The sequence below is a fragment of the Cyclopterus lumpus genome, chromosome 5 (genome assembly GCF_009769545.1).
Source record: "Cyclopterus lumpus isolate fCycLum1 chromosome 5, fCycLum1.pri, whole genome shotgun sequence".
Classification (NCBI taxonomy): domain Eukaryota; kingdom Metazoa; phylum Chordata; class Actinopteri; order Perciformes; family Cyclopteridae; genus Cyclopterus; species Cyclopterus lumpus.
Window position 1 is genome coordinate 9,810,990 of NC_046970.1, and position 24,741 is coordinate 9,835,730.

Below are 24,741 nucleotides of genomic sequence, written 5' to 3' on the forward strand. Positions count from 1 at the left end.
CATGGAATCAAATCGTCAGAAGGGACACGCTGATTTGAGCGTTCACAGTGAATTGCATCAGCCAATACAAACTGGCTACCAGAGGCGATGTGTTTCGGCTGCATCACAAAAGCTATCAATACATCACAGGCCCAGTCACCCCAAAATCCACATCCCGTTGCTGTTAATGTAAAACGTGTCTAGACCCAATAACTTCCGATCACGAGCTGGCCTCTTTGTGTAGCCACAGAGATCAATCTGATTGGGGTCAGTACAAATTGTTGGTTATAGTCTTGTTTACTTTCTACATGGTATAATACATCAATAGGGAGAGAAGAAAGGTGTAAGTGCAGCTGGGACAGTGGCACGGTTTAATGACACTGTTTTCTAATTAGTGTCTCCTGGAAATGGTTTCTGTGGAGTTGTGTGCCACATTTCTTTGTTTTCTACATTTGCAGCACTTTTAAAATGTTGTTCATGCTGTCAAATTGATGACGTTTTCTTAATTAGCTTTTTATTGTCTATTGTATGTTTCCTGAATTGGCCGTATGTTGAGCTCTCTGGGCTACCATAGAGTGGTGCAATAATGCAATGTCCATATGAATCTTAATTTAGAATCATTTGTAATTTGTTCCTAGTTTTAATACACCATATTTATTTTATTTCTCAGCACAACATCTAATATGATAAATATTCATACTGAATCCATTATGCTCCAAACTTGTTTTTGTTGTTTAAGAGTGTGGGTATTAAGATAGACAAAATTATGTGAATTCTTTAAGAAGAGTTACATTTTAGTGGCTCACATACATGCTCTGGTCAACCATATTGTTAACACTATAATGGTGCACTTACAAGTGTGTAATAGAAGGATCAGATAAGTCTAAACTTTGTAGGACAAATTGCTTTTCTGAAGGATTTCATCATTGTTCTGGGTCCCTATTCATTAAATGTCTCAGAATTTCACTTAAGCCGGCCCAGCTATGTCAACACATGGAGAAGCTCAGATACTCTGCTCAGGTAGGCATTACCCCACTATATCTTTACATAGATAATAACTGTTTAATGATATATTAATGCTATCAATGTTGTCTATTGCTCCTTTAAGAGGAATTCCTAAGTGATCACATGATTAATTCATCATGTATGTTCAGCAACAGCCTGTCAGACCAAATGATTTCCAGTACTCATCTTCCCCAATTGTTTGGTCTTTAAAAAAAAATGCCTACAATGTTTTCATGAGCGAAATGTCCATCTTTCATTTATGTCCAGAATATCCATTTTAACAGTTTGATAAATAGGAGCAGATTCATTATGTGCTGCCCGTTACTAAATAATGAAGGATTTGTTTGAACAATAATGGAGGCATCATCAGTCTCTTGTCAAATATTAGGAGAATACATGTATATTTAAATATAAGGATTCAGTAATGTCTCTGTTAAATTAAATTAAAAACAAGTAACTGGTAACAAAGGGAACTATACTATATACTAAAGTGAGTTGGTGGAACAAACCAGAGCTTAAACCTCACTGGATGTTTAACATTAAAAAAGCTTGTAAAAAAAATACAAATATAATCACACAAATGATTTCAGATAATTACATCAAAACCAATATTTTATTTTATGTGTAGCAATACCATTTACATATTAAATAACACTATCATAGAATGCTTTGATATAGCTTTCAACAAAACAAAACAAACAAAAATAAAACAAAAACATGTTATTTCATGTTACAAAAGAGAAAGGGACAGCCACCTTTCCGAAATGATTCAATGGTGAGGAAATTACCTTGTGACTTACAAGAGAGGGAGCTATTCTATTGTTCACGCCTGGCAACAGAATCACAGCCTCCAGAGGGTGAAAACCAAAAGCAAACATAATCTAAAGAAGAAGGGGTAAGTAACATAGTAATATCACAATCACTGCCTGAACATTAATGGAGGATGTGAAGCTGGAAATTGGAGTGTGATGATGACCACAATCTGGATGCACAGACAACTGGCTTCCACACAATCCTCCACAAACAGCAACACCATGAGTGAATTCCAAAGGCGGGAACGGATTTAAAATGTTTGTGATTATAGACCTGATGTGTGTCAGCTTGGAAACCTTGTGAGAGGTCTGTGGTAAATGTTACATTAAGATAATGTAAAAGACTTAAGTTTGGGATGGAATTTCAAAATCTGTGGAAGATTTCCTCACAGTCAATACATATAGTTTCCAGAGAATGGCTGGGTTACAGAGGGAAACAAATATATGTACATTTCTTAATGACAGTACAGCTGTGTGTGTGTGTGTACTTATGGCAACACTAGCCACGTTTCATTCGGAATGATCAAATGATCAGAATAGCTTAAATATGGAGACAGAAAGAAATGACAGAATGACCATCTCAAGGGTCCGGTCACACCAGCATTTATAACAGCATTTCACTCGGTCACTATATTCAACATGCCGTTAAGCAGCTGCATACTGACTTTACAGTGCTAAGCTGGGAAGGATTGGTTATCCAAAATGAAGGCAGCTTTTATGTTAGCTTGACACACCATTCAATTTCATATCACTCCACTCGGATCCACGCCGCATGTTCAGTCGTTATACAGGTGTGAATAGTATTCCTTTAACCTCCTCAACGTATTGTCCCATTAACGACTGGTAGCAAGCCAATTAGTATGGCAAAGCTACTTTGACTGACTAGCACTAGCACGCTATTGGCTAGCTAGCATGTTAGCTAGCAGCGACAGTAGGCTCCTGTGGCTTTTTTCGAGGATGCGCATATGAATTTGGCTGTGCAACTTTGTGATGTGACCGGGCACTTAAACAAAATGTGTTTCATAAAAGAAAAGAAAGAAAAGCCCTAGAAACAGAACATGTTGTTTCATATTTAAAGAGTTTAGCTCGTATGGCTCCCATTTCAAAAGGAGAAAACACTGCAAGAGAACCAGAAATAGAAAAGCTTTGTATCTGTAATGCTCCTCTGTCTGTTCAGTTTATCTTGAGATGCATCTCTTTATCACAAATTATGTTGTATAACAATAAATGCATGTGAGGACTTTGATGCTGGAGTTAAAGCAAACAAATACGCAAGTAAGACTTTGAAGCAAATTTCTGTAAGGACACTGATACAAATACAGATATAGTGTGTGGTGGAGAAAGAGGGATTGGGTATTCAGTGAGAGGAGAGGAAAAAGAGAGAGAAGAGCTTGCACAACATATTTTTCTGCACAGGAAGAATTCAAGTCTTTGGTAAAAGTTTTTCGAAAAGATCAAAATACATTTGTCCCCCTGGCATTTGAAACATTATCTGTTTTGTGCTGTGTGAAAAAAAAATCCTTTCACATTTTAATACAAAATGCGAAACCACAAGTTTTAATTTCCTGCCATCGATGGCACAGAATATCATTAAAATCAGCGGCTAAATTAGAATATCCTGTCAAACAAAATATGTGTGTGGAAAAATGTGTGCATGTGTGCGTGTAAGGGGTTACTGCAGCTAAAGCAGGGAACAATTCAGACTCTGCTCTTTGCTTGTAGGCCACAAAACCCCAAAGAAATACATCTCTAGAGAAAAGGGAGTGAGGAATGGAAACTATGTACACAAGGCCTTGGGAGTTTGGAGCGGGTGATCAGACCTCTGTCAGCAAGCACGGATCTGGAATGGACCTCCATCTGTTTTTACTAGTCAACGACCTTAATAATACACAGTGGACAACATCGTGAAAGAGAGCGCTTGCGGTCCAGTTTGTGACGTATTAGAAATTTGGCTCTCAGGTCTGCATACTATGACCGACACATCATGTATGGGAAGCTCTGGCTTTGAATGACATTGTGGATGCTTTGTGTCTAGAAACCGCTGATAAAGGTAAGACAGCTTAAGCTTACGTTTCTGTGTGTTTATGAATAGTTTATTGGGAAGAGCAACAGTTTGTCAGGCCACAAGGTTAATGAGTTGTGTGTATTTTGGCAATTGCTGCCAATTTGTTGTATATCAAAGGATAAGACTGTTAAGTAGTAAAGGTTCCACAGAAAGGGTAGGGGAATCGGATTCTAAAGATTGAGCGATAGACTACCATCTTCTTGGTTTTGGTCGGCGTAATAGAATAGGAGTAGATGGGACACTCCCATTCAAAGTAATGTAGCAGGATGGTCAGAGCAGCGGACATTTTTAAGTATATCATTGCCATTTTGAGCGTTGTAGTGGGTAAACTGAACAAACTTATGGCATGATGCAGACTCATTATGTTGGTTTTGCAACAATTACTAAAATGAGCAGTGGAGTATTAAGGTTAGAAAAAATAATAGCATTACAAAGCACAGAGAGACAGAGTAAATGCGTAAAATTTAACAACTCAATGCTTAATCTGCACACCCTAGGAAAGCACATTGCTATCACCAGTTGAGTGACATCTTTGTTCGGCTCATTTTCTGGAACCGGTTTAGCATTAAAGCATTGTGCAATTAGATAGCTAGCTCGCTAACTAGCAGATAGCTGGCTCGTTAGCTAGCTCTCTAATTCTACCATCCTTTAATGCTACACTGGTGATATAAAATAATCTGAACAGCGGGCTGCTGCTGGGTCTAACAGTCCTTCTGCCTCACTCCCTGCCGCTCTGGAGTAAGACAAGCTAACTATGTACCAAGACAGCCATCTCTGCGTCCACTCTCTTACCGGGAGCTGCTAAAACAATTTACTGCTGCATTGACGTGTGTTGCCACCATAACAACTAACAACTATCGCCATTTCCTCTTGTGACCACAAAAGTTCAATGTCCATTCTACTCCTTTTCTATGTCTAAGGTTTTGGCCTTTTCATAGAATTTGTCAACAATGAAATGGCAATTAAGTAAATGAATGATCTGCATATTGATTGCATTTCTTATCAAATCATGTTTCATTTTCTTGTCATATTATCAAAGTAAGAAATCAAAGCAAGAACCACCTTTACTTTCAACACATTCGCAATAATGTAACATGAATCATGAGTCATTAAACTAAAGAAACATGACAATAGTCTTGCAAAGCAATGTGTGATTACTGAACGTCTTCCACATTTCCTAACTTGACTTGAGACACACTAGCGCTAGTTGATTCTGGGACATTATACCAGTGACTGAAAGCATTTTCAAAGCTACATGAAATATTTTGTCATGGTAGACATATTACTGTATCACTGCGGTCTTTTGGGAAATTCAGCAACACCTGAGCCTTAACTTTCATCCACCATTTTGTAAACACTATACAGTATATGGGGCTGCTACAGACCGTGCAGATGGAAGATGAGAACGTTCCAAAATGAAGTCAGGAATCGATAAATCCCAAAACAGGTGTGTACAAAGCTCTTCATAACAAACCCTAATACATGTGGCAGTTCATTGTGAGTAATTACACATTATGGTTGTCAAAGCACTAGCTTTAGACCTCTAGTTTGTGAATAAAGGGAAATCTTATGGGAAACTCTTTCTTGTCTGATTCTCCATTCTTACACCACATGCATTATCAAAGATGAAGTATATCATGTCAAGAACATGAAGACCCTTTAAAGCAGAAGAAGAGAGTTATTTAGTAGTGTTTACTCTGTCCGGACGACATAAACACAAATACAATTAAAAAGGTCTAGTCAATCTGCACTGGACTAACACTGAGAAGCCAAAGACTGTTTTAAACCCTGTTTCAGATTTCTCAAACCTAACCAACTTGTTGCATAGAGCTTGTTTTTGAGTCTGCTGTTCCCCTGCGGATCACACTGATTCAACCCTGTAAAGACACACAGGTGCATGTGAGTAACTGGTAGCTCCACATACAGGTCTCTGTGTTCTTAATTCGTGCTTGTCTGTCAGAATGAACTCATGACAGAAAAAAAGAACTTAAAAAAACATGAATGTCAAAGAGAGGCAATGTCATATCGTTGCATCGTTTGTTGAAGTAAATGTTACAAATGTAGAATCACTACTGGTGGCGTTTGTATGGAAGTATTTGTGTGTGTGTGTGTGTGTGGGTTCAGATGACATAGCAGCATACAAGAACGTAGAGGACCGAGGGAGTCTGCTTCCAGATGGCTGTAAATCAGCTGTGAGTACTGGATTGGTAAATCCACCGGCCTGAGGCAGGAGGCCACAAAGGACATGTACAAAAATCACAAAGTTATTATGATAAGGATATATTTATATATGTATACACACAGTATTTCCATATATTAAAAAGTATAATTTGAATTATACAAAGAAATAATAATACAATTTCACAGTAGCAGTTATTACACCACCTTAAGTATTCTAACATGGGTGTGACTCGCTAATAAGAGGGAGAGTGACAAGAAAACAAGGTAAAAAAAAGAAACGGTGAAGAGGAAACTACTTTTAATAAAACAAGCACTACTTGTCTGTGGCAATAGGTTCCGAGATCTCAGTTCTTGTGATAAATGAGTGGTAGTATGAGTACTATCGATGAGCAGGGCGGAGGAGGTCACGCTGAGCTGAAGTGGTACAGCATTTTGTCACTGAGGCGGAGACTTGGTGCCTTCCTCCGTCCACTGTCTTAAATCAACTGGTGAGTGGCAGCAGAACAATGTCCTTCACAGAAGCAGTTGATTTAATAAGGGCCACAGCCGAGGAATGTCAAAAAGAAAAATCAGAGCTTGAGTGGAAAAAAAGCCGAGTGAGTCAGCTTTAGTATAGGCAGTAACACTGACATTATATAGTGCAAACAAGAAAAGACCGAAAAGTGTTTCCCGTTGCCTACCGACGTCGTCGTAAAACTCAAAAACGCAGGTGCAAACCCTTCAGTAGGAGACCATTAAGACATAAAATGGCAAAAAAAAATAAATATCAAAAACTTTTTATCAGTGTAAAAAAGTAATCAGGTTATTCATTTTAACCAAGAGTCTGGCAAAAAGGCCTCACAAAGTCTTGATCACAATAGTTCCTTGACAGTTTACAAAGTTGAGTGCCTCCATTGTAGCTCAGAGACCTCACAGGTGGTTTAGAACCAAAAGACCCTCAGCTCAGCTCAGCTCAGCTCAGCTCAGCTCCGGGCCCCCGAAGGGCCTCTCTCAGACCAATGACTCTATGCTCTCTGCCTGGTCAGGCTGGTCGGACATGGACGCCATAGTCCCATTAGTGTCTCTGGTCAGAAAACACGAGCCGTTCTCCTTGGTGCTGACGAGGCTGAGCAGAGCTTTGTAGAGGTACTGGTACTGGTCCTGTGGAGCCATCACACATATACACAGGAGAACAGGTGAACATGACAACCATACCTTTTTCCTCTTCGAGCCGTACCCTGTAGTTATACTGTAGCATATTGGTTTGCTCAATCTGGATGTAAATCTGCCTTATTATTTACCATGATATCACGATACCAAACTAGATTCATCTAAGAGATGCTGTTTTCTTCTAACTTTCAGTCAAATGTGAGCAAACTGGCATGTGGAACCTGTGGTATTACATAGCAAAGTATATGTTTACTTATTACTGCTAAAGTATTTGTGAACAAATTGTTTTAAGATATGACAAATAAATTGGAGTACGTTCAAAAGTAATTGAAGTACGTAATGATGAATAATTGTAAGAGAATACATGTGTGATTCTCTCAGTCCTTCTATAGACGGAATCAAACCTAACAAAGTGACTTTGATCAGCTTTGTGTTATCTGCTTTCATTCTGAATGATCAGAACCACTCTAAGGTGTATGGTCACACTCACAATGTCTGTGAAGACTCCTGGCCTCATGAGGTTGATCATCTTGGCCACTTGATAGACGTCGGCGGCGCCCTCGCTCTCCAGCTGCTGAGACAGTGTGGTGAGGGCACACAGCATGCCGGCCGATACTGCTCCCAACCTGACGAGACACACAGTCAGGGGCTGTGGTTAGCATTTATATACACAATCAGATCAGAGAAGCTCTTAGTTTGTTAACATACCACTGATATGGCTGTTTTTAAAAGCTGTAATGGGACAGTAAACTCCTGAAGCGGTCCTGAGGTTATCAAAAAGATAATCTCTCTTCTGTGTACACTTGACATGTTTGGCTTGAGGGTTTCATCACAGGAAAATTAGATGGAAAGTAACAATTCATTTGTAGGTGGAAATCATGGTTTGAGGAAAACCACTCAATGTAGCTACATTTCATATCATTGAACTACTGCATTGCCTTCAAATATGCTGTGCTTTACATGTTCAGTGGTAGAATAGGCTCGAAAAGACCTCATGTCGTAATGCTCAAAACAATTAAAGTCTACATTTCATTGTCCCTCAATCAGAGGATCGGCGGTTCGATCCGTGGCTCCGCTAGCCCATGTCGATGTGTCCTTGGACAAAACACTTAACCTCAAAGTTGCTCACGTAGCTGTGCCTACGGTGTGTGAATGTGTGTGAATGTTAGTTAGTCCTGATGGGCAGGTGGCACCTTGCATGGTATCCAGCGTCATCTGTGAATGAATGGTTGTGAATGTATGAATGATGTCATGTAGTGTTAAAGCGCTTTGAGTGGTCGGAATACTAGAAAAGCGCTATTCAAGTACAGGTTAATTTACCATTTACCACCCAGCTCGCTTTGTAGCTTGTCTGATTTACAGTATGGTAGACATTTGTAGGATTCTACTAATTATAAATGGTCCCTCACCAAAGAAATCATCTGTCTCCTCTGATCTTGGCTACAGGAAAATCTCTCTTAAATCCTGATTTGGGGTGCTGTGAGGACCTTAACTACTCAGCGTTTGAGTTGTCCTTGACAGCAGCTCAGCCGGGGAGTGAAGACCCTCACAGATTCAGGAATCCTGCTCTGAGATTAAAGATTTATTAGCAAGTGAATCCACCTGAGGACGACAGCTCGGCCCAGCGTGAGGCTCCCTGGAGAACGCCTTCCCAACGTAAAGGGTCTCCTCTTCCATTAGCAGCCCTGTCAGCAGCGCAGCGGAAACCCCTGCTAACAACCAACGCCTGGCTGGATAATGAGTGTGCAGACAATTAGGAAGATCCTCTAACTGACAGTCTCTTAGGTGCTGCAAGCCGGCCCACCATGGCAACCGCATGAAGTGCTCAATTAGTCACTTTTCTTCTTGAGGATGCGACAAGCAATCTTCGTTATTCTAATGAATAAACATGAGCAGAGCTGCTGGACTAGAGCGTCGTTCAGGACCACTAATGTGTGTCAATACTGAAGACACTTTCATTACGTTTAATTGGGCAGTTTCCTGGGGTACCTGTGAGGGAAGTCGGAAGGTTGAAGGAGCTGTCACTTGTTGTTTAGAAGTAAAACAATATGTGTCTTTCCTCACTACACTTAGTCAGAATGCCAGTGTCTATCAGCCTATTTTTTTTATGCTCACAGACAAAAAATATATTAAGCTTGGATTGAAAATTACGGAACTACCTAATATTGGGGAAAACAACCACCCTATTGTGGTTCATCATAATGTTATGATATTCAATAGTATGTGCGTAGTAATTAAATGCTGCAGTGATTTCATTTAAATGTTATGATTCAAGTTATCATCCTCTGTCGACCTGAAATCAGATCTGGGAAACGAAACTCAAAACGTTTTGAGTACCAGCCAAACTGTGAAAGTTGACAGTGACGCTCTGTAACTGTGGCCAACGAAGAGCTCAGAAAACGTTGTGAATTGAACCAGTCAAAACTGTTTTTAATGAGCTCACGGGTGTTTTTTTCAGCCCGTGACACATATCTTCTTACAAACTTTACGAATAAGGACGAAATCGCATGGGATTTACATTAGAACAATGTTCTGTGTCCAGCTGACCAATTAAATGTTCATTCATTTCAAAGTGCCGGCCTTTTTCTCTGGGGTATGCATTACGACTGAAATATGTTCAAATACGTAAACAAATTGCTTCCTTGCATCTTGAACTGGATGGAATTCCTCTTTGCAGGAAAACATTGTGAACCAGTAAAAAAGTGCAATCAATAAAAAATGGTTGTTTTCAATGGTAGAGTTATCTGTGTTAAATGTGTTGTTTTAATTAACACCATTTCACCTGGGGGAAGTCAACGCTTTTTAACACAGCCACCAGAGCATGTTTTTATAGAATGGCTTACAACAACACCACAGCGCTGTGTCATATCACACATTTACCTTCATGTTTTGCAGATATATTTCATTATTTCATTGCTGGTCCTAAATTGCTCAGTTGTCAGTCTGTGGAGCTTTAGGCTTAATTTAGATGAAGGGGCTTCTGTAAGAATTAGGAGCCAGCAGGTTGGAAGCTCTTGTGATAAATTGAATAGGAAACGATGGCAGTTTGATTGTACGAGGCCAGGAGAGACTTTCTTTTTTTAATGTCACTTCTTCAGATGTGCAAGAGCAGTTCATTTGGAGTTTTATCGCATGTCTCTGCCAAAGGCTTATCAATATATCATGAGACATGACAATGGATAAAAGTGCTTTAGTCCCCCTCATCCTACCATATCCAACTATAATGTAATAATTAACTGGATGCATTGGTGTTCGATTTCCACTTAGCTTTTCTAATTCACTGTACCTAGTTATAAATAAGCGGAGTAGTGATGTGCTGACAGAGGATAAGAGTAGATCAAATGTGTGACTGACTCATCGTGGATGATGGTTGGTCCATCGCGGGTGGCGGCCTCCTCTTTAATGACGTTGATAAGCTCGAAGGTGCTGCTGATGGGTGCGTCGGGTTTCGGCCACTTGGGGCACTGAAAGTGACGAACCTCTAAAACGTAGTCATCCTGGTGAACAGACGGAGAGAGATGGAGGTTAGATAAAGGAGGTTTGGTTGAGAACAGTTCTATTCAACTCATCCATCCTACTTTATTCAGCTTTGAAACAAAATAATGAGATTGAGATCTTCTGTTTCTGATTTGGCTGGTAGAAGCATTGGTAAAAAAATATCTTATTTAATTAATGTTCACAACATGTGAATAAAGGAGTTCTCATATCTGAGGGACTTTGTTTGTCTCTCAAGTGAAATTTACACACGAGCGATACATAAAAAATAAATAAAAGTGCAAGCAGCTTTGAAAAATAATGAGTAGGGAAAGAACTGTGTCTTGTGTAAGTCTACAGACCCGGTCCCTTATGAAAGCTCAAAACACCCATCACACAGCATACTGTCCTCAACAGCTTTAAACTTGCACTGCATTTATGAATTGCTGGCCACTCAAATGTGGAGTTGCAGACTTGTCAGTGTTACAAATGTGCTCTGCTCTGCTTTCCATCCATCACTGTGTTAGGGAGCAGTGGACAGAGACGAGCTAAAGCATGTCATTACTTGGTTGTTTGTAGGTTATGATAACTTCTGTCCATGCATGCATTGTTTTATTTCACATTAATACAACATGGTGACTGATACTGTATGCATGATGCCTTTGATTGTTCCACTACACTAGTGTGTGCAAGTTGTCGGTAGATACAGTTCAATCAATATGACCATGTTTTAGATTACACACACACACAAACACAGACACACAGACACAGACACACACACACACACACACACACACACACACACACACACACACACTGAGTCACCTGTGTAGCTTCCAGGATGAAGTCGTGGATGCTGATCTGCTCCTCATTGGACAGACAAAGTCGGTCTTTACTGATGAGGGTGACAGTGAACGCCTCGCAGTTCATGGCCTCCTCCCGACTGGGCCAGTACACAAACTCATCCTCTGCCTGCAGGAGAGCACAGAGACCGTTCCGTCACCGTGTTTGTTCATTGCATGTAACATTGTGTGACAGGATACTGTTTTACTGGATATATTTTGTTAATAAAAATATACACTAGTGGGGAAAAGGGATTGGGTAAATTTGGACTGGAATGTAAAACCTATGAGTCATTAAATCTGCAGGAGTTGGATGTTGCTATCGAGGGAATCCCATGTTTTACATTTTCAGAATGACCTGTAAAATGTTGATCTTAGCTGTGACCCAAGCGAGACACATTGTGGTGTGGTTGGTTACATGTTTGTGTATGTGAGTACAAGGTATTAGAGTCAGACCAGCGTACCAATTTATTTATTTTCATTCCACCCTGGTCCCTTGAGTAGTCCATCAGTTTAGCAATGCACTCCTATATTTTGAAACTGGTAGTCTTCAGCCCCAACCGATGCTGATTCAAGTGACATTACTTGAGGCAATTTATCAGGGGCCATTGTCCAAAAACATCCTCAGGCTAAAAGTAGCTCCTAATTGGCTTCTCAAAATAAATGGCAAGTCAGTCCTAACTTTAGGACCCCTATTTTTGGTCTTTTTAACCAAGTTTTTCAATAATACAACAACAAATGATGAAAACATGATGAAAACATTAAGAGGAAAATAAAGATATCAAAATCAGCTCACCAAAAACGTAAATTCAATCCAATCCAGACTCTTTTATTTGATGTCCTTTCTTTCCATAGAATAAGTAGTGTACCCTTTATCTGGGCTGCTATAAATTGGTGGCATCAAATGTGTACCTTACCTATGTGTGTGTAAAGAATGCTGTTATGATATATGAAAAACAACCAGTAGTCAATGTGCCAATTGGATGGTGATTAAAGCTACTCTATTGGGTTCATATATTTGTAGATCTGACTGCCTCACCAGCCACGAACCTCACCGCATGTCACTGCTGTAAGTTTAACTGCTGCCTCATAAAAGTCCGGTAACTGTGAGACAACGCGTGTGTGTGATTCGCAATACCTTAAACACAGGCTGAGAAGGCGTGCATGCTTGTTAAAGTGGCAGATGGGGCTAACCACAGTGTGTGTGTGTGTGTGTGTGTGTGTTTGTGTGTGTGTGTGTGTGTGTGTGTGTGTGCGTGCGTGTGTGTGTGTGTGTCTGTGTGTTTCTTACCAGTCCATGGTTGGCAGGCAGCATAACAATAATTTGTGCATTGTGGTCCCAGATCATTCTCCAGAAGTCTTTTGTGGTGTGGGGCAGAGGATGCTGGGTTATGATGAACTCATTACTCCGATAGTAACCCTGTAAAAACAAACAAACAACAACAACAACAACAACAGTTTAGTGGGAGAGTTAGGCAACATTTATTCACTTCAAACTGAGTAAACTCAAACTGTTACCGTTACTAAGTAAATCACAGAGATTCATCTTCACAGTCAGGATTTAATTTCAAATCAAAGGACAAAACAGAGCTTTGAAGGTTAGATCTAATTTGTGCTGAGTGGCTGTTATCTGAGCTATGATTTCACACTCTACATGAACAACAAGGGGGTGCCCTCACCTGACAGCACATGGCAACCTAACCACTGTTTTTTGACAGACATTTGGTTTCAAGGCTGCTCTCAACTTATCAGTGAAGCTTTAAAGGGGAACTCCACATCTTTACCCACAAGATCAGTTCCTACTCAGCTGGTTAAATAATATATTTTGTGGTTCTGGAGGAATTTTTCTTCAACTCTGAGGAAATGTCAGGGTCATCTCGGCCGAGCTTCAGACTTTAAAGTTTGAATAGAAGTCTTGTATTACAAACAGGGTCATGCAGTCAAGGTCTTCATGGTTTACTAGACCAGACTCGACCAGAAACGGAGGTTATTGCTGTACCAAAGTGGACTCACAACTAAAAGTCAGCATATCTCCGCCTCTGCTGCTTTGATTTAGACCATTCTTATCTACACCTGTCTCTTGCAAGTCCCCAGACTTTATGGAAGTGCAACACACAATTAATGGAGAACCTGTTAAAGGTACAGTCCTTGGTTTTGTTATATAGCAACCTTAAATCATCATATACTTCACACTTCATGTTCTGAAACTTAAGTGGCATTCCTTAAAATTTTAGTCCTGGTTTAGCCGTCTGGACCAATGGAATTGCATAAAACTGTAAAACAGCATTTCTTTCCCTGAGTGAATGTCTGTAATACTGCAAATATAGAAATATTGCAATACTTTCATCAGTGGGTCATAGACTCCATCTCCATTGTTACCGCCTTCTGCAATAGATATTGATCAACAGTCATTCATTTAAATGAACATCTTTGCAACTGCCACTTTAACGATGAGCATCAACATAAGCTGCTAGATCATTTGGGTATTTGGGCTACCACTATAAAAAAAGTGATTTAACCAAGCCAGTGATACTGACTAAGTGTATTTTGACTTGATAACCTGTAACCTGCTCTGAGTGGAAATGTCAAGGGGATACTGGAAAGATCAATTATTGACAGATGAAGTGGAAGTAGTGCTGACCATGACGTAAGAGGCGTTAATGTAATCGGTGCCTTTGATGCCGGGCAAAGGTGCTAGGCCGACCCTCGCTTGCTCCGCTGCTCACAGATAGATGGAGAGGGAGGGGGAAGGGGGAGGGGGAGAGAATAGACATCGTTAGAACAGAGCATTCCCACTGAGAGCCCACTATGTGTGCATTTATTCATCTTTATGCTGTTAGTGGTTCAGTGTAGAAAGTTCTTGGTAATTCTTGGCCAATGGTTCAGAGAAGAGTGTAACAGCCAGTGACTACAGATAACATCGTGGAGCTGAGTAAAGATAATTTGACCAGCCAGCCTGTAAACAATCGAAATGGTGGCACATAAAGACAAAGTTTGTAAGCTGAAGGAAGCATTTCAATTATTCTGGGAACAAGAGATTAGTTGGGTGGCGTTAGATAATGTTGGTGAAATGCCAACTATATATTACACAGTTTTTGCTGCAAGTTTGAAAGCTAAGCAAATAAAAATGTCTTCTCAAAGACATGTTCATTTTCTGAAAAAAAATCTATCATCTCACTGTAATGTAATTTCGGATGGCTGTACAAAATATGACAAATGAGAGTCACACAACTGATTATCACACAGTATCATATTTCTAAACTTACACACTCTTTGATGACTAAGAAAAAAAACAATTTGTATAAAAAATGTATGTTGAACCCTAGAAGGAAAAGCATGTCACATAAAGCTCACAGAACCCACATTAATGAGCCTTTGATTCGTGAGTTCAATAATGATCTATCTGTATAAAATAGCACAGAAATCAGATTCTCTGAACCATTCTTCTATAATGCAGATACTATAAACTCAAAGTTCACATTTTTACAAGCAGTTATTATATTCTGCTGTTTGGTTAATCCTGCTAAAGGTGGTTTCACTTCAAATGTAATACATTTTAATATGAGTGGAAAACTTACATGGCACCACAAAGGAGTTTCGATTTTTCTCTTTGTTGCACTCCTTCTGAGCGTTGAAGCATTCCATGAATCTGGTATTACACTGTTTTACCAACTAAAATACAAAGAGAGAAGAAGGTGGGTGTTTGTTAGAGTTATTTAAATTGTATACAAGCATGATGTATGGTACACATTGTACACATATGCACAATAAACTATCAAAATCTACTTTTTGTTGTGATTAAAATGTATCTATAGCTTTTCATGAAGGACTATCTTGTGACAGACATGTACTTCTCCCACACTGTTTGTGTGTCCATAACCCTTTCATTGAACAGTTTAATTAACATCCAACATCAGATTCTTCCAAAAGACTTCAACAGCGTCAGAAGAGTTCTGGAATAAAAGCTGAATGTAAAACAGAAAGCTGCTTGTGTGTCTCAAAGGTTCCATCCAATTACCATGACAAAGAAAGCTATTGTTTTGCTCAAACACTCCATCTGGTCTAGACCTTGGACCCCATTGTGGCATATTTTGATGAAAAAACAAGTTACCTCCCCCACCCTCATCATACCTACAACCAAACTAAAGCAGGGCTGGGTGAAAGACAAGCTGGAAAACTGATCCGGAGAATATCTCGTAACATTTTATAATAACTATTTTACTAATTAATAATGTTTACCAATGATTGTTAATATTAATTTGTGTAATATGAAATGCTTAGTTTATGAATTATACGTAATATCACAGCTTATTCTGATTACATTATTAATGAATAGTTTATTAATGCATTTCTTTTGTAAATAATGACCAAATGATTGTAAATCTTTAAGAAATTGAAAACATTACATAGAATAGATGGACTAGAAACAGAATATTAACCATTGGCACAAATATCTGGTCCATCTATTAATGTATTATTTATACGTATAACAATTTCTTAAAGGTTTACGAATTATTAACAAGTGCTCATTATAATATACAAAATGTTATAGTGCAACAACAATAAACTATTAAAAACTTATGTTATAGCATTATATATAATAAGTAAACATAATTAATTACAGTAAAATAACTTTTAAAGTTGAATTAACCATCCATTTATTAATTATTTATAGATTAAGGTGGTACCAAATATGTATTTCAGGACTGATGATATTATATATAAATATCACTGATAATATGCCTACGTTTTGATAAATTCTCCAAAATTACTAAATGTATGTAAAGCTTGTTTATTTGTGTATGTTGTTGATTTGAAGAGGAACATACAGATGTGTTGTGCTGGAGGAGTTTAGGACCGTTATCTGAGACCTTTGATAATACTGTAAGCATCTTGTCACCTTAATTCATGTATTTCAATTATTAATCTAGCTGTAATTAAACAAAAACTCAATGTGAAAAGCTAATAAGAGCAAGATAATACTGCCAACAAACTAATAATTTGCTGGTAATTTAACCTAACACGAGACACATTGTTGTTTTATGTCACAATGTAAAATGTACTACATGTACAATGAATAATAAATGCCTTCACCTTGAACTGTTTCTCCAGATGTGTCCGTCCACTGTGTCCTGGTGTTGTGATGCTGTTGAAGTAGCTGTGAAGCTGGCTGGCTGTCACTTCTGTCTCATTCCCCAAAATGGCTTCCATCAAGGCATCGTGGATGAAGATGTACTGCTCCTTGATCAGCCAAATGGTGACAGAGGACACGAAAAGATTGTTAGCAGCTGGTAGCCTATGGCAAGATGGTGTTTGGCATGCCCAAATCATAGATTTGCATTGCAACGGCAACAATGACAGATTTGCTGTCACTCTCAAAGTTTTCCAGACTGTGTGGATGAAAAAATAATTAGCATTAAGTAGCTGCTGGCTACTACCATTCCACCATGCTTTCATGCTACCGAACATAAAAAGCACCACATGGATTGCTGGGTTTGGTCTACGTTACTTTGACATGTAGCCAGACTAGGTCACTGTTTTTAAATGACTGTTAATCATATGAGTTACCCTTTCAGCTATCTAATGTTAATCCCTAATGCTGGCTGACTACTGTTATACTGTATGTTGTCATTGGGTAAGATTGCTGTAAAGGGACTGTTATTGTGACAAATTACAAAAACATGTGTTACGGTAGCGATTAGCATTAGTGTTATTGATTAGCAATAGCAATTTATAGGGCTAATTAAATAAGAGGGCACAGGGAGGGGGGAGTTGGTTGGTTACAGACAATAGCTCCCTCCATGTATGTCACCTGCCACCAGATCAAGCGGTTGCCGGGTTTCAAGTAGTAGAAGCAGTCGCTATGCATATTTATAACACAGTAGGCTATGTATAATTCAAATACTTTGCACTGAAATGTCAGGATTATGACCTGAATCCACAACAGTAATGCTTTAAGAAATTGCTGGATTGGGGGTTTAGTCACTCTTTAAGAGCTACCTTGCCCTACAAGTCTCAAACATTTGGGCTCACACTAGACACAGGATATGGACATGTACTTGTAAATGGTAAATGGAAAATGGACCTGTACTTGTATAGCACTTTTATAGTCTTCCGACCACTCAAAGCGCTTTAACACTACATGACATCATTCACCCATGCAAAGTACCCATCAGGACTAACTAACAATCACACACATGCACATACCGTATGGAGCAGTTTTTGGGTTAAGTGTCTTGCTCAAGGACACATCGACATGGGCTAGTGGAGACGGGGATCGAACCACCGATCCTCTGATCGAAGGATGACCCTGGTCTCCACTGAGCCACAGTTGCCCCCAGTATAGATATACAAACCTCAGTCTGGACTAGGTAGTTGCGCTGGGTGCGTATGTGTTTGAGGAAGCCGAGTACATTAACTGTGCTCTTGTCTTTGATCTGCTGCAGCATGCTGTCTGCGACAATGTACGTCCCCGTCCGACTCCGACGCAGCACTGCAAACACAAATTTAAAATTCAAATTCCAAATTCAATTTGTATTAGTTGTTTCTTGAGGGTCTAGAGACATTCATATTTTAAACCACAATATTTGGGGTCTATCTATGTATCTTAAAAGAGAAACATCTTTTTTTTACACAATAAACTGTCACAAATGCATCGGCAGAACTATAAAGCACAAGAATAATTTTAAAATATCACGTCCATAGTGCAAGTCCAGCTTAAAAAAGGACACAGATTCATGAAGACACTTTTGTTGGCAAGTTGGGACATAATTGTCTCATCAACGCTAGTCTCTTTAAATGTAATTTATCCTGTGACGTCAGATTATTACTATATTTCAAAGTGTTGTTATTTGTCTGTGAATTTAATTAGACCATAATGAAGTAATCATTGACATGTCCTTTACATACATGATAGCCTCGTTAGCGTGTTTACTGATTCCCATTCTGTAATATTTTTAGGGAATTAATTTTTACAGACAAAAACTGAGTATTGAAACTAAGAAAAGGTGAGCATATAACTAAAAGAACAGCAGAAGTGTGTTCTGTATATTTCTACAAGTTGACAGCATGGCCACAGACCCAATTAACACCTCTCCTGTACTTACTGAATTATTCTGAGTTTCCTGTTGCTTTAAAGCAGCAGGGCAGCAGAGTAAATATGAGTGTGTCTGTTTTTTGTATAATGAGCAGTAGGATGTCTGCATGTGTATGTGCCGGTACAAAATGGTAGTAATGAGCAGTGTGTCTGCAGCCACAGTGGCGAGGCCGCGTGACAAGTTATTATCGATAATCACAGTGCAGATGATAGCAGAGACCTCCGTACTCCCCCCGGGGTCACAGTCAGTGGACCAGTAATTTCCGCGCCCGCCTTACTGTAAAATGCCCTTAAATACAAGCTGGCAACTGTGACAGCAAGTTCAGTGACGCTGCTTAGATATGCAACTGTACGTGTGAAAAGTCAATTTTTCACAAATACAAAGAAAGGATACAATCCATGAAGACCTTCTATTCAAACTAAATGAACAGAAGTGACCACACTCACTATGAACAACAGTTAATGTGCACAATGACATCAATTCGGGGGGGGGAAGACTGATGAGGGAAGCTTCAGTAAAGTGAAAGCAGTGCACTACCTGCAGTGGACAAGCATGGGTCCCATGTCAGGCATCTGGGAGGCCGAAGACCTGCGGACAAACGTGAGGACAGGCAGGGTGTACTCAGGGACACCCATGTCGGGCCACTGGGTGTAATGATACTGGAGCACGATCCGTTCACCCTGGGACAGTGCTTTTGGGTTCCCCTTCCCGCCCTATATAAAAGAAGGAGGAGAGAAGGAATGTTTGTTAAGTTGGAGAAAAATTTAAAAGACAAGCTGAGGGGGAACGTAGAAAGCACAATTTACTCTTACCTTTAAAGTATGGTTAGTTTATGTGGCAATTATATCAGAAAGCATCATATCATAACATATAGGTTAATTTAGGAAACTAAATAAAGTTCACATTAAAAGCTTTCCACTGGCAGAATGGAACAATGCTTTTATTGTGAAATGCAATGTATTTGTCACCAAGTTAAGGGAGCTCATGAGAGGTGTTATTCTTCAATAAAAAAATTATAATCAATCAAAAATGTGCATATCTTTCTCTGTCTGGTCAGCAGGATCTGTGTGGAATAGTACAAACCCTCCAACACTTCACTAAGGGGACCATCTTTATCTCACTGTGTCACTTCTTCCCTCTCGTTCTCACCTTTTTGACTTTAGTGTTGTGTAATATGAAGCGGCGAACGGTGTAGCAGGCATGAGCATTAGTGCTTTTCAGTGTGACTACCATGTTGCCGTACTCTTCACTGTTCTCTGTTGGCCAGTACTGGTCACATTTTCTCTGTAGAGTACATGCACACAAACACACACACACACACACACACACACACACACACACACACACACACAAGCACAGATGAGTCAATTCCAATCTCTGTCAACACAATAGTGGAGGGTGGAAGGTGTGTCAATTTTACTAGTCTCGGAAATTAGTTTTTTTATGGATCACTTTTCCCATCAAACAGCTCAAATAGCTGTATTGTTTTGTGCCAAGGTATTTCCTCCACGGCTAAACCAAAGTCATATTAAGTAAATTAAATTAATTTGGTGACCAGATGTAAGAACCTCTGTCCCTTCAGAGTAGGAGGGCTTTCCCATTTGAATTGAACAGTAGCAGACACAGTAGCATGTGACAGCACCTGCTTTTCTAAACTTTCGATGAACTGCTTACCACCTTATATACCTCCAGAGGAATGATGAGTAGGTATATATTGAGCTCTCCGTAGCAGTAAAGAATCGTCTAATAATTGTCCTGAGGACATTCAGATAAAAGTAAAACAAAGCTTTCATAAAGAGGAGCATCTAACCATGAAAATTTAACAGATGCATGACGCACTAGAATCTGTAAGATCAGCTTTATCACCAGGATGCTACCGGTCCATAGACTTTGCTCCAAGGTGACAGTTTCAAAAGCATAGCTGTAACTAATAACATTATTGTTGGCTTTGTGAACCTGCACACCAGGGCCTTGGCTTATCTGAATGAAAATGTAACCGTTATTCCTTTTTTATTCTGTTCGTTTGACTGTGTTTATATGTCTGCTGTGACAAATTCCCTAAAACAACATGTAGCAACTCTGTGATTCGAAAGCAGGAGTGATGTTTTCTATTCTCTGGTAATTGGCTGTACATTACTGTCTTATGAAATAGTTTTATGAAACATTTTTAAACCTCACCATAAACATCCAAAATCGACATTGTGAGTGTCAAAACATACCCGGCCCTTTCTCCACCAAGTTGGTGATCATGACGATGATGCAGGTATTTTGCTCCCACACCATCCGCCAAAAGTCCTCAAAGGTGGACTTAAGAGGTCCCTGAGCTGCGATGTAAGCGTTGGGCTTATTATAACCCTAATGGATAACAGAGACACATTATTCATTTGGCAACAAGAGGCATATATTTTTTTATGTGTGTGTGAATGTCAGTTACTCCTGATGGGCAGGTGGCACCTTGGATGGACACAGCCTTATGAATGAGTGTGAATGTGTGAATGATCAGTAGTGTTGAAGCTTTCAGTGGTCAGAAGACTAGAAAAGCGCTATACAAGTACAGTCCATTTACCATTTATAAATGACGTCCAGGACTTGAGCTGGCATATAAAATACATCATTCTTGCAGTCATCATCTCTAAAATGACAACCCTTATCATACAAACACAGACACAGATCAGTATTTGACAGAGGAAGCACTCACGTCCACATAGTTGGCATTGATGTAGTCGGTGTGTTTGGAGTCCTTCCCAGCCATTGGCCTAAGCTTCACCCTGCTGTGGTCATCTGAAGAGGAAACACAGAGCAGTAACACAGTGATGTGTGTTTTTTGTGACTGAAACCACAGCGAGAGCTAACCTTAACTCTAAACCCTAACACGGTGCTGTCCTTGTAACGCGGTCAAACTTGGTGCTCCGCCAAGGCACCAGCTTCCAAGGAAGCACATTAACCTTTTTGGCTGAAACAATGGTCAGAATGAGTTGTGTGGGTTTTACAGACAGCTGAACACGAGGCTGAGCTGCTTTCATACGCAGCCAATGGTTTAATATTGTTGTTTAATTTTGTTGTTAAAAAATATTTATTAAAGATTGGTCAAGAACCAGGCTTGTGTGTGGTGTTTCAACACTAGGGGGTTGGTGGTAAGCTTTTGTTCTGCTAGTGGTGAAGTCATTTGGTTGATCTGGCTAACCATTAACACATAAACCTTGGGTCAGAGAAAGCTGTCTGATTTGTTGCTTCATTTCATTTCGTAAAAATACAAAGTTGTTGCTCTAAACGTAACAAAAATCGCCATACATCTTTTGGACACAGCACCTGGACTAAACAATTGTGTTATGCACTCTGCTCGCTCAGGGAAATTAATATGTGAGGTCCGCTAATGATTTTAATGCCACAATGACCTTTCCTCTAGTACCGCTATCCAGACCAAGCTTCCACTAATTACATATCTTAAAATCTAATGGGGACAAGACATTAACTCTGGAAGGTCATTCTTGGCGGGGAATCTTTATCCACTTTTTGTATGACCTTTCCTTTCATACCACCATTTATAAAAATCATCAATAAAGTAATTGAGGACAAGAAGGCCAATTTGCTTTAGATATTCCTGTTCCCAGGCAAGGAACCCAACTGATCAGGGTGATCCAGCGGTGTCATACCAAAATGTACACTTGCACTCAGGATCCAGCATAGCTTAGTACCATGACATTTACTCAGTACATTAATGCTCTTCAGAAGAAGTACACTTGTTACCGATCCCTTGTATTCCTTTATAGGTAACTATGGTGAAAGGTGTCTGATTTGAAGAAGAAACACAATTTAACACCACAATCAGCCTAAATCGATATAAATTGTTATTCTCGATTATTTTGGTGGTAAAGAATTGTTATATTTAGCACCAAATCTGTTTAACAAATGGTATCAACTTATTAGACATGATAGTGTCATACTGTTCTATGCCCTCATAACTTTCAACATTTGAATAGGTACCTAGTCAAAACACAATGTTTATTCTAGATTTATGACCACAGGAACAGAACAATTTACTATGGTGTTCTATGAAGAGTGTACTCACAGGCCACTATGTTGATGTATCTGTTCTTGTGCTTGTTGCCATGGTGGTTGGAGTGCTCTGATGTGATCTTCATATCAGCAGTGCACCGTTGAACCTCCTAGGGAAGAACACACACACACACACACGCATCCCTATGTCATTCTGTTATGTCTGTACACTTTGGTGAATGGCATGGTGTCTTGAAAATGACTGGTCGCATTTTCAGAAAATTAATTGTGGGTGTCCCCAGAGGATAAATCCTAATGTTTTTGGTGACCCCTAACCTTATGTTTAGTAACCATCACATCGACATTTGAACTTCTATGCAATAAATGCCTGAATCTAAAGGACTAAGTGCAGAAAATATCTCAAATTGATACCGGACTGCAGTTACATTTACTGAACATAACCCCTGTTTTATGACCACATGACCTTTCCTCTAGCGAGACATTTGTACTGCGTGGTGTAGTGAACATTGCAGCCTGTAGGGGCTGCTACCTGCACTCTCTTTTCTCACAGTCAATTGCTCACAATTGTTTTAACATGGTATGAATGCAGCTTGTGACTAACCATATCTCACAGATGGAAACAGCAGATAATAAATGTATAGTACAGTAGGTCTTGTAAAGAAAAGAAGGGTTCACTTGCAAAAGCAGATATCTCTATTCTTTATATACAGTGTTTTTGACAGTGGATGAATGCTGCATTTTTTCTTTTGTGTGTCTCATGTGCACCACACACTGGAGTCATAACTGTCTACAACTTTGCACAAAAGTTGCTCTCCTAGTTCTACCTGTTCGGGCTGAATTCAACGGCCTCAACCCCTCATTCTCTCTTTTTCCCTCAGTCATTCTTTCTTTTTGACTATAGCAAGTGTGTTTCCATAAATTGTGCTTAAATAAGATCCATCCCTTGCTTTGCATAACCATTTATTTTCTTGACCTGAGGGCAAGGTACAACATAGCAGGGAGTAACAGCTACAGTAAAATGACTAGTGCTTGAGTTATGGGCCAATTTAAACTGAACATCAATTGGGGGGTTCCCCCTGGAGATCTTTTCTTGTTTACTCCCTATATCTTTTTTATATATAGCATATATTAGAATTAATCACCAATGTTTGTACTGCCTTATGGTTGTTGGTTACAGTCCTAAAAATGTCAGAGAGCAATTTTGGGACGAGCAGTCTGTGCATATATGTCAGTGTTTAATGTTGAGTTCCTGCCAAGCAAACAGCTGTCGGCTGCAAGCTCAGCATGGCCTACAACATGGAGGGCAGGCGCTGGATTTGGCTCTGACCCCTCAGCCTCATTTCCTCTGGAGCTTTACAGGCCGGCCGCTTGTTTTAGCGCTATTAAACATTGATTCATCAGACAAATTGGGAAGGGGATTTATTTTTGGGCGCAGCAAGCTTCATGGTGAGCATGTGTGGGCAGATCAGGTTGCAGGTATGATGGAAGATGACAGAGTTCGACTGGTGATGATGTCACAGAGACTGGCACATATACACACTCACTGATATTGACATGCACTCAAACAAACACTGTTTATGTAGCTACCTAAGGACATACAGGATGGTTTTTCCTGCTACGTGTGTAAAAGCTTGAATTAAACTCTGAAACAAGGCGTAGTAGACAAGTCGGACTGCGTTCTGGGGACTCCTCTAATGTGATTCTTGATCAAATGCTGCTGTGTAGATGCCGACAGAATGAGAACGTGGGTGTCATGCTGCTAACTGGACGTATCCTGTGTATGGGGACTGGGATAACCAGATCATTATTTCATTCAGGTTTTTCCCTTTCATTTGTCGCCCATCTTCATCAATCATAACTATTGGATGGACACTATACATCAAGCATGTTTTAAGTATTTCTTTCAATTTCCGGAGCATTTACCTATTTAGTTTTTTTGGCTTGGTGACTACAATGCCATTTCAATGTTGTTTAGAGTAAACAGTGATGATTGATGCCCTCTGTCAAAAGAGGAGAAACTGGTACAGAAGGGATGGTGAGAATGTAGGAGGAGGATGATTTCATTAGATAAAGGGTTCCCTTCCGAGAGCACTTCCCTGTGTCCATCAAGCCTAAACCGG

The 24,741-nt window shown here is 39.6% G+C and overlaps 1 protein-coding gene across 1 annotated transcript in view; it reads right to left on the bottom strand.

Annotated features, from left to right (window-relative positions):
* Positions 1-6,229: 6,229 nt before the first annotated feature.
* Positions 6,230-24,741, bottom strand: part of LOC117730452 (receptor-type tyrosine-protein phosphatase gamma-like) — a 409,107-nt gene continuing 390,595 nt past the window's right edge. The window contains 14 exon segments of the mRNA XM_034532172.1: positions 6,230-7,182; positions 7,682-7,817; positions 10,546-10,688; positions 11,491-11,637; positions 12,799-12,927; positions 14,149-14,225; positions 15,086-15,179; positions 16,602-16,748; positions 17,864-18,000; positions 19,146-19,317; positions 19,754-19,892; positions 20,829-20,959; positions 21,303-21,385; positions 22,674-22,770. Coding sequence (XP_034388063.1) covers positions 7,033-7,182; positions 7,682-7,817; positions 10,546-10,688; positions 11,491-11,637; positions 12,799-12,927; positions 14,149-14,225; positions 15,086-15,179; positions 16,602-16,748; positions 17,864-18,000; positions 19,146-19,317; positions 19,754-19,892; positions 20,829-20,959; positions 21,303-21,385; positions 22,674-22,770 — 1,782 coding nt within the window. The 3' untranslated portion in view covers positions 6,230-7,032.